General features: G+C 54.7%; 1 protein-coding gene across 2 annotated transcripts; it reads left to right on the forward strand.

Annotated features, from left to right (window-relative positions):
• Positions 1-2175: 2175 nt before the first annotated feature.
• Positions 2176-9808, forward strand: MTFP1 (mitochondrial fission process 1). 2 transcript variants are annotated; one of them, XM_010349142.2, is made up of 4 exons: positions 2176-2574; positions 3327-3454; positions 3838-4001; positions 5028-5198. In XM_010349142.2, the coding sequence occupies exons 1-4, from the start codon at positions 2508-2510 to the stop codon at positions 5098-5100; spliced, it is 432 nt and encodes a 143-aa protein (XP_010347444.1). In that variant the 5' UTR covers positions 2176-2507; the 3' UTR covers positions 5101-5198. The 2 variants fall into 2 exon arrangements, with proteins under 2 accessions (XP_010347444.1, XP_003938503.1); XM_003938454.3 differs by having other exon boundaries at positions 2179-2574; positions 3769-4001; positions 5028-9808.
• Positions 9809-10234: the final 426 nt, after the last annotated feature.

Raw genomic sequence — 10234 nt, forward strand, 5'->3', positions numbered from 1 at the left:
GTGTCTCCAGCCCGAGTGTCCCGCGGCGCCCGCCAACCCGCTTCCGGACTGACCTGAGCAAGGTCTCAGCAGTCCCATCTCAGCGGGAGGCACGCAACGGACCGCAGGGAGCTCAGACGCCGGTGGGCGCCGCCAGGCGGGGAGGCCGCCCAAGGGCGGGGCCGGCGTCGCGCACACCTGGGGCTGGGGGCGGCCACAGTCGGCCTCGAAGCCACAGCCCGTACCCCGACCGCACGCGCCCAGCCAACGAGTGCCAGGTGCTGGGCTGCACAGGAACACGGGAAGGCGGCCCCAGACCCGGCGGGAACGTCTTTCCCGCAGGGCCAGGCCCCGGCCCCGCCTGGGAAGCTCGTCTTGCGAGGCCGAGGGAGCGCGGACCGGAAGGGGCCGAGGCTGCACCGGCCTCTGCCAGACCGCTCAGGAGGGCCTCCCGGCCTGGGTTTACCGTGCTGTTAGGAAAATTAACCGACGAATAAAGCGACATTCAGTGCGCAGGGAGTGAAATTCAATGCCCACCGCTTGCGTCCTCGCCGCCTCTCACTCAAGAGGCCCAAACTTAAGCGGCCTCAAGAGCCCAGCGGCGGCCACTACGTAGGGCGCAAGCGCAGAAACCCTCTTCGGCTCCCCAGCAGGAGCTTTCCCATCGGGCCGCGTCCAGCTTGCCTTCTGATTGGCCCAGTGGGCAGGGGCTCTTCCGCCATCTTTGATCAGGGCATGAAGGACGCTCCTGACCGCCTTCACAATGAGGGCGGAGGCCCCGCCCCACCAGCTGCTCAGTACGTGCCGCGTCGCCCGTGCGCGTCAAGTGTGAGTCGAAGCGAGTGCCCGCGGAGCTTGCGGTGGGCCCAGAGTGAGAGGGAGGCGGAGGCGGAGGAGCAGCAGTCACGTGGTTTTAGGGACTGTCTAATAATTCCACGCCAATATGGCGTGTGTTTCAGGGGCTGGGGACCGCTGCATCCGCACAAACCTTTCTCCCACGAACAAACCACTCGCCTCTTCGGCCCCCGGCCCCACACTACAAGCCCAGCTCCGCTGGAGGTAACTGCTGACCGGACTGTCCCATACGGCCCTACAAGACTGAGGCGCCTAGGGCTGAAAGTGGGGGTCTCAATAGGGAGTCAGGGTTACTCATTTTCCCTACCTTTATCTGATGAGAATAAGAGCTAACTCTTAATGAGGGCTGCCGGGTATCATGCAAAAACCCTGTGCTTACTATTATTCTTCGGGTCGTTGCAAAGATTAAAGGAAATAAGCAGTGCAAAGCGCTTAACAGCTTGGCATAAGTAAGTGCTCCTCAGTGTTGGCTGCTCTCATTTATTTGCAGTCGTGGGAACTGGATTTCAGGAAGGCTAACAGCCAATAGGCGGCACGGCTGGGATTTGAACCCAGGATTGTCTCCAACGCCGCTCAGTTATACAAGCCAGGGAGTCACAGAGACCTAGTGAAGTGCACACATTGCCCACCTGGGTAAACTGAGGTCCAGCAGGGGAAGGTTTCCTCCTGTTGTAATCACTAACCTTGCCCGATTCATTCATTCATTCGTTCACCCATTCATTCAACATCCTGTCTCCGAGAGGCTCAGTCAGAGGACACACTGAATCCAGTTAGATCCGAGCGCTTCCCAGCTATATATGGCGCCTGCTGAGAAGGGACTGCAGAGTCCAGGCACCCACCTTCCAGGCGCTCACCGTTCACGCCTTTGGCCTCATTTACTGAGCTCGCGTTAAGAGCCTGAGATCTGGATCCACACTGTTTGGATTCAAATCCTGACTTCACCACTTAGCAGCTGTGTGTTCTGGGAAAGTGACCTTCCTTCTCTGTGCTTCCATTTTCTAACTTGTAAAACGGGATGCCAGTCTGGGGGGAGGGGTTTAAAGGTGTTAGCCATGCAGAATTATTTAGCGAACATCCAGACTGGCAATAAACAATAAATGGTGACTGTTATCATTAATCCTCGGAACCATCCTAGGGAGTGGACACTATTGTGTCCCCCATTTTATTTATTACATTATTATTTGTAGAGACGAGGTCACGCTATGTTGCCCAGGCTGTTCTCGAACCCCTGTACTCAAACAGTCCTCTCGCCTCCGGCCCCTCCAAAGTGTTGGGATCACGGACCTGAGCCCACACGCCCAGCGCGTGTCCCTCCCTCGTGTTTACAAATGAATAAAGAGAGGCTGGAGAAGCAGACTGTTGCCCGAGGTCACCAGCTTTGGTCTCCTGTCTCTTTGGCTCCAAAACCTACACTCAGTCCTAGGAGCGGTTCGCCGCAATCGCTCAGAGAAAACGTGACAAAAACTAGTCCGTCAAACTCTAGCCTAGGAGAGGGGCTTCGGTGCGCAGGGGAATTTGCAGACGCTCCCTGCTGGCGGAGACGGCCCGACCTGTCCTTCAGCGCGGGACTTTCGGCGGGTCCCAGCCGGGCCGACCCAAGTGCCCGCGGCCGAGACGGCAGTGAAGCCAGTAACGGCTGCAGTGGCCGTGGCCGTGGCCGTGGCGGGAGAGTCATGTCAGAGCCGCAGCCGCGGGGCGCCGAGCTCGATCTCTACCGGGACACGTGGGTGCGATACCTGGGTGAGCGCGAGGCGACGGGCGCGGCGACCCCACCACCACCGGGCTGGGGAAGCGGGGGTCGCCGGACGCCGGCCGGGGCCCGGAGGAGGCGGGAGGATCTTAGTTCTCATTCTGTTTTTGGGCCGGAGACTGATCTCAGGCAGGGCTAGGGACTTGTCCAAGGTCACACTACCCTGGTGGGCCGCCCGGGCTGGAAGATCACACGGAGTGAACGGGCTGCCCGCTCCGGCGTGCGCTCTGGCTGGTTGTGGAGTCGGGACCTCCACCCCCATGTCCGTCTTGACACGCACTGGCTGTGTCTGAACCCGTTTCCTCCTCAGCAAAAAGACAAAAAGCAAAAAACAGACCGGATGCACATGGGGTCCTCACTCATTGGGTGGTGGTTTCGAGGGTGGAATGGGTAAAGCGCAGGAAAGCCTGGCACTTGGCGAGGGTCCGGCCCTCGATCACTCTGCCCCTCCGGGTGCCTGTCACCTCATTAGTGCAGTTACTCCTGGGACTGAGGCCAGGAAATCTAACCAATAAGCACTGGTGACAGTGACTCCGTGCTCAGCCCTCCCTTGGTGGCCCAAGGTCGGAGGTGGGCATCATGGCACCAGTTTACAGTTCGGAAAGGGAGGCCCAGAGAGGTCAAGTCATTTGCCTAAGGTCACCCAGGGGCTGCTTAGTTGGCCAGGATGAGAACCAGCCTGCTCCAGCGCCCCCTCGTGGAACAGCTCGTGGACCTAGGAATTAAATCTCCCCTCCTCCAGGCTATGCCAATGAGGTGGGCGAGGCGTTCCGCTCCCTTGTGCCAGCGGCAGTGGTGTGGCTGAGCTACGGCGTGGCCAGCTCCTACGTGCTGGCGGATGCCATTGACAAAGGCAAGAAGGCTGGAGAGGTGAGTGTTAGCCTATTTTTCAACCCCCACCCCAGCTCTCTTCCTGTGTGGTTCAGTCCACAGCCTTGCATGTGATAAAGTCCCTGTGGGCCACTCCAGTCCCTACAGACTTGCCCAGTGCAGTCCGTTGTCAGTCCCTGTGTGTAGGACAGTGTATCCCCACCCCCACACTCCCACTCCCTGGATGTCGCAGACTATACCCTACTCCTGGGTGTGGACAAGTCTACTGGCCCCTCCGGGTCTAGCCTCATGCTCCTTGTCACAGGATTTCCTGCCTCTGCCCCAGCTAGATTAAGTGTCTCTGCGTCCACCAGGTGCCAGGCCCTGAAGCAGGCCGCAGCGCCAGAGTGACAGTGGCTGTGGTGGACACCTTTGTATGGCAGGCTTTGGCCTCTGTGGCCATTCCGGGCTTCACCATCAACCGCGTGTGTGCCGCCTCTCTCTATGTCCTGGGCACTGCCACCCGCTGGCCCCTGGCTGTCCGCAAGTGGACCACCACCGCGCTTGGGCTGTTGACCATCCCCGTCATTATCCACCCCATTGACAGGTGGGTGCCTTCCTGGCCTCAGGGTTCATCCACACTCCAGGCAGAGGTAGACTTTACGAGGCGTGGGGCCTGCCCACTTTGCCAGAACAATAGCAGGGACAAGGCTGGCACTTGGCTTCTGGGATAGAAAGGACGGACAGCCTGTACCCTTGTCATATGGTCTGGCAGGTACTTTGGCAATGAAGGAAGAGGGATGCCTTGAGGGTATGGGACACAGGACAAGTAAATTCCTGGAAAGAAAGCCTAGTGTTACAAAACCACCAGAGGCAGGCAGGAGCGGGGCACCTTGGAAGGGATGCATTTCAGGAGGTATTGGTGACAGAAGCCTAACTCAAACTGAATGTTTGAATAAAATGGAATAGAAGTCCAGGGTTGTGTTGCATTGAGGCATGGCTGGGTCTAGGTACCCAGATGATGTCACTAGGGGTCTGGGTCTCCCCATCCTGCTGCCTTTCTCCCCATCCCACCCTATTTCGTGCTGGCTTCACCCGCTTTCTCCTTGTGGGAGCAGAAATGGCCCTAGTAGCTCCCGACTTCTGTCTCACCAGCTTAGCCTCCCCGAACAGAAGCCTTTAAATAGTAACAACGAAAATCCCAAGGAAGGGTGTCATTGGTTTATCCTGGACTGCAGGCCCACCCCCAGAGCCAGTTTCCCTTTGTTGATTGGCCAAGCTTGGGTCACATGTTTGGTCTTAGAACCAGAGATGGCGTCAACCCAACCAGACCAACATAAGAGTGAGAGGAGTCTTTCTCCAGGAGAAAATAGCTGACCCTGAGGCCCTGAGCAAGTCTTTTACCCAGTGCCTCAGTTTCCTCCTGAATAAAGAAGACGATGGCTTCCATTCTGGGAGTTTGATTCTAGCTTCTCCAAGTAGCTCAAGGTGGGAGGATCAGGATATGGGTGGGTCTCTGCCTGGGTAGCATTTGTATCCTGCATCTAAGCATCCCTTTCTCTAATCCTGACCTGCCTTCTATTCCCTCATGGACACCCCGGCCACCTGCTCACCAGCCTCTCCCTGCCTACAGGTCGGTGGACTTCCTCCTGGACTCCAGCCTGCGAAAGCTCTACCCATCAGTGGGAAAGCCCAGCTCCTCCTGACCACACGCTGGTACCTGGCCTGTGCATCGGCCTCCTCCTGCTTCATGTCAACCTCCCACTCCTGCCAGGGGATGTGGATGCCTGACTCCCTGGGGTCCAGAGACCCTGGCATCTGAGTGGTTTTGAGCCGGATGGAAGCTTAGAGACAAAAGCTTCAAGAAGCAGTGGCTGCAGTGAGTCACAGCTAGGCAGGACCCGAACCCTGACTGCTTCCCTAGAATCCATGATACTGAGTGGAAACGGCCCCTGGGTGGGCCCGGCCCTGTCTTTTGACAGGAAAGTTACATCCTCCCATGGAGGATGAGAGACTGAGGCTCAGGGAGGGCAAAGTATAGGCCCAAGATCACTTGACAAGCTGGGCACCCAGGTGCTTGACGGATCAGCCCCACGGTGGCACAGCTGGACAAGGAGTGGCAGACAACTCAGGGAGAAACTCAGGAATGCAGCAGCAGGGACACCTCAGGACAGATTCTCCGGCCAGGCCCTTCCCTGACCCAATAAATCCTGAAGAAGTTGTTTTGTCTTCATTTCTGTTTAGGATGAGCAGAGGGGTGCGGTGGTGGGGAAGAGGGATGGGTAGTGGCTTCTCTTCCCATCGGTGCTCCCCTGCAGGTGCCTGGACTCCCACATTGGTGCTGCCAGCCTCCTTTGGGGTAGGCATTACCCTTACTTTTTTTTTTTTTTTTTTTTTTGAGACGGAGTTTCGCTCTTGTTACTCAGGCTGGAGTGCAATGGCGCGATCTCGGCTCACCGCAACCTCTGCCTCCTGGGTTCAGGCAATTCTCCTGCCTCAGCCTCCTGAGTAGCTGGGATTACAGGCACGCGCCACCATGCCCAGCTAATTTTTTGTATTTTTAATAGAGACGGGGGTTTCACCATGTTGACCAGGATGGTCTCGATCTCTTGACCTCATGATCCACCCGCCTCGGCCTCCCAAAGTGCTGGGATTACAGGCTTGAGCCACCACGCCCAGCCTCCTTTACTTACTTTTAATAGAGATGGGGGTCTCCTATGTTGCCCAGACTGGTCTTGAATGGCTGGCCTCAAGCAATCCTCCCACCTCAGCATTCCAAACTGCTGGGATTATAGGAATGAGCCCCTGCACTCAGCCTGGCATTGCCCTCTTTTTGCAAGCCTCCTAAAGCCCCACCCCCTCTGGGAGGGGAGCCTGTTGGGCAGATACTACCTGAGCCTGAAGGTATCCAAGATGGTGGTGGCAGCCCCATGTAAGGGTCGCATGAGACCTCCTTATGAGGGGACTCGGCAGCCTGGAGAGAAGGAAGTGACCAGGGGGCTTCTTCCACTTGGAATCGGGGAATGACCTGTTTTCCTTGTGGCTTGGCCTGAGCCGCTGGGCTCAAGAGTGCTAAGGGGGGTCATTCCTCTTTGATCCTGGGCCAGTCCCCTCAACAGCTCAGAGAGATAGAGAGGTGGGAGCACATCGCTGAAGCAGACCTGGGTTTCTCTCAGCCCTGCCCCAGCTCCAAATTAGCTCCAGCCAAGACCCGGGCCCCACCCCTTGGCCAGGTGCAGCCAGGTGGGCTGACCCTGCCCTGGTGGGACCTGCCGGCACCTGGGCTGGGACTTAGAGGGGCTGCAGGGCTGGGAGGCGGTGCTGCCAGCAAGACAGGATGGGGGCTCTGGGGTGGTGGCCCTGCTGCTCTGGGGGTGTCTGTGGCTACAGGATGAGTCTGATGTGGGATGCGCCTTTTTCTGTTACTCTTCTCGTCCCACACTGGCCAGGTCCCCTTCCCAAGCCCCTATGGCCTCTGCCCAATCACCTGCTGCTCCCCCTCCAGCTCCCTTAAAGGCTCTAAGCCCTGCCTCGTTCTCTAGCCCCCAAGCCCCATCCCCCATTTCCCATGTGAGCTGGCACTCACATCCTTCTCCAGCCCAGCATTTTCCCAGCTCATCTCCTCTGGCTCTGGCATCTATCACCAATTCCTTGCCCACTCACTCTCCACCTTCCACTCTATGGGCTCTCCCTGAAGCTGGGAGCTGCCCAGGCCACACGCAGGCTTTGTGCTCATGGGCACTCAGTCTTGTCCTCCCATCACCTGCCTTCCTGTGCCTCTGTGCCCCTCCCCACGACACACCATTCCTCAGGTGCGAATCCTCTTCCTCTTGGCCAGCTATGAGCATCCTGCAGAACCAGCTCCAGTGCCCCTTCTGTTGTTGCCTCTTACTATGTCCCTACTATGGTTCCCTTCTGCCCTTGACTGCCCTGGTGGTGCCTTGTAGGGAACTACTGGAGTGCAGGTTTGCAGATGCTTGGTACATAGTAGGTGCTCACATAAGGGGCTTTCAGGCAATCTCAGGCCAGGCTGATGGGGATGAGGTCAGTGGACAGCCTGTCTGTAGTGGAAAACACCACCATCCTCCACCCCAACAGTTTACCCTGCTCCATAATTTTTTTTTTTTGAGATGGACTCTTGTTCTGTCACCCAGGCTGGAGGGCAGTGGCACCGACTTGGCTCATGTAACCTCTGCCTCCTGGGTTCAAGCAATTTTCCTACCTCAGTGTCCTGAGTAGCTGGGACTAGAGGTATGTGCCACCACATCTAGCTAATTTTTGTATTTTTAGTAGAGACGGTTTCACTATGGTGGCCAGGCTGGTCTTAAACTGCTGACCTCAAGCGATCTGCCTGCCTTATCCTCCCAAAGTGCTGGGATTTTAAGTGTGAGGTCACCTGAGGTCAGGAGTGACCAACCTGAGGTCAGGAGTGACCAGCCTGACCAACATGGAGAAACCCTGTCTCTACCAAAAGTACAAAAAAATAGCTGGGCGTGGTGGCACATGTCTGTAATCCCAGCAACTCAGGAGGCTGAGGCAGGAGAAGTACTGAACCCAGGAGGTGGAGGTTGTGGTGAGCCAAGATCGTGCGACTGCACTCCAGCCTGGGCAACAAGAGGGAAACTCTGTCTCAAAAAATAAATAAATAAATAAATAAAGGAATAAAAGGAAAACGACTCCACAGAGCAGCAGTATGGGCTGCTTGACTGAGTATACTTACAGTTATTTCTTGATCATGTAACTGTCCAGTGGGTTCACCTTATCCACTACCTAAACAGAGCCAATTGATCAAGACAGGGGAATTGCAACAGAGAAACAACAATTCATGCAGAACTGACTGTGTGGGAGACTGGAATTTTATTATTACTCAAATCAGTCTCCCCAAGCATTCAGGGATCAGATTTTTGAAGGATAATTTGGTGGGTGGGGGCTGCCAGTGAGTCAGGAGTGCTGATTGGTTGGGTGAGAGATGAAATCATTCGGAATGGAAGCTATCCGCTTGCGCTGAGTCAGTTCCCAGGTGGGGGCCACAAGATCAGATGAGCCAATTTATTGATCTGTGTGGTGCCAGGTGATCCTAGTGCAGGGGCTGCAAAATATCTCAAGCACTGATCTTAGGCTTTACAGTAGTGATGTTACCCTCAGGAGCAGTGTGGGGAGGGTCAGAATCTGCAGCTTCCAGCCGCATGACTCCTAAAGCACAATTTATAATCGTTTGGCTAATTTGTTAGTCCTACAAAGGCACAGAGGCAGTCCAGTCCCCAGGCAAGAAGGGAGTCTGTTTTGGGAAAGGGCTGTTATCATCTTTGTTTCAAACTATAAACTAAGTTGCTCCCAAAGTTAGTTCAGCCTGTACCCAGGAATGAACAAGGACAACTTGGAGGTTAGAAGCAAGATGAGGCGAGGCGCGGTGGCCCACGCCTGTAATCCCAGCACGTTGGGAGGCTGAGGCAGGCAGATCACTTGAGGCTGAGGTCAGCAGCGTGAGGCCAGCCTGGCCAACATGATGAAACCCCGTCTCTACTAAAAATACAAGAATTAGTTGGGCATGATGCACCTAATTGGGATGCACCTGTAATCTCAGCTACCTGGGAGGCCGAGACAGGAGAATCACTTGAACCTGGGAGACCAAAAAAAAACAACCAAAAAACATGTATTAAACAATGATTCATGTGGGGAACACTCCCGTGTGAGACCCCTAAAAGGCGTGAGTCTCACTATACGGTGAGTTTGATCCCAAACACAGTTTCCTACTGGAGGCAGTCGAGCTATCCGGAAATATAGGAACTGAAAGATGATTGATCAGTTTCTAATATCAACCACAATATCGTTTGGGCCTAAAACTATGCTGCTAGACCGAGTGACCCCCTACCAGCAACCAGTTCCTGCTTTTTAACCTTTTTTATGACTCTCTTTTAAGAATAAGTTTTAACCTTTTCTTTACTTACCTGACTGCCTAATGGTTTAACTGTCGATATTTGCAAAGCAAATACCACCATAAGGGATGGCTTTGATTCCTGACTCAGAGATTCCTGAATGAGGAAATTGAGTTGAGTTAGGAGTAGACGAAGGAGAATCCGGTTAAGAGATATTCTGATAAGCAAAACCAGAGACACCTGCAGCCAGGAGGAATAATGTCTGGATGTAAACAAGCTTTGTGATCACAGGAAATTCTGTTACTTTTTACAACCACTGATTGTGTATTTGACTTTTCAATTGTATAGGCCATGTAAGGTATACATTTACATTTCGTCTTGCAACCATTGTGTATCTGATTTCTCTATTGTATAGGCCATGTGAGGCATACATTTACATTCCTCTTACTATGACGTAAACCAGAGCCAAGAAAGTGTATTTATTCCTGGCCTTTGAAAAATAAAATTTGCTGTTTAGGCACAGCCTATCAGCCCTCCAGACGCCTCGCTTTCTCTCTCTCTGTCTTTATTATTTTCTCAGGCGCACGCCCTCTTCCAGGTATTGGGACCCTCTTGCAGGTCGAGAGACCCCCGGGCAGACGTGCCTACCCGTCCGGACGGTCCACGACAATCACTTGAGGTCAGGAGTTTGAGACCTGCTTGGCCAACACAGTGAAATCCCATCTCTACTAAAAATTCAAAAATTAGCTGGGCTTGGAAGCACATGCTGGTAATCCCAGCTACTTGGGAGGCTGAGGCAGGAAGATTGCTTGAACCTGGGAGGTGGAGGTTGCAATGGGCCGAGATTGCACCACTGCACTCCAGCCTGGGCAACAGAGGGAGACTCCCTGTCTCAGAATAAATAAATAGGTAAATAAATAGTCACAAGTGGCTGGTGGTGACCGTATTGGATTACGCAGGTCTA

This window comes from Saimiri boliviensis, chromosome 21 (assembly GCF_048565385.1).
Source record: "Saimiri boliviensis isolate mSaiBol1 chromosome 21, mSaiBol1.pri, whole genome shotgun sequence".
NCBI classification, from domain to species: domain Eukaryota; kingdom Metazoa; phylum Chordata; class Mammalia; order Primates; family Cebidae; genus Saimiri; species Saimiri boliviensis.

What these genes read in the sequence shown, in the direction of transcription:
- MTFP1 (XM_003938454.3), top strand. Translation starts at nt 2,508, where the DNA reads ATGTCAGAGCCGCAGCCGCGGGGCGCCGAGCTCGATCTCTACCGGGAC. An exon ending in CACGTGGGTGCGATACCTGG is followed by an intron (nt 2,575 to 3,326) that starts GTGAGCGCGAGG and finishes CCCCTCCTCCAG; the next exon opens with GCTATGCCAATGAGGTGGGC. An exon ending in ATTATCCACCCCATTGACAG is followed by an intron (nt 4,002 to 5,027) that starts GTGGGTGCCTTC and finishes CCCTGCCTACAG; the next exon opens with GTCGGTGGACTTCCTCCTGG.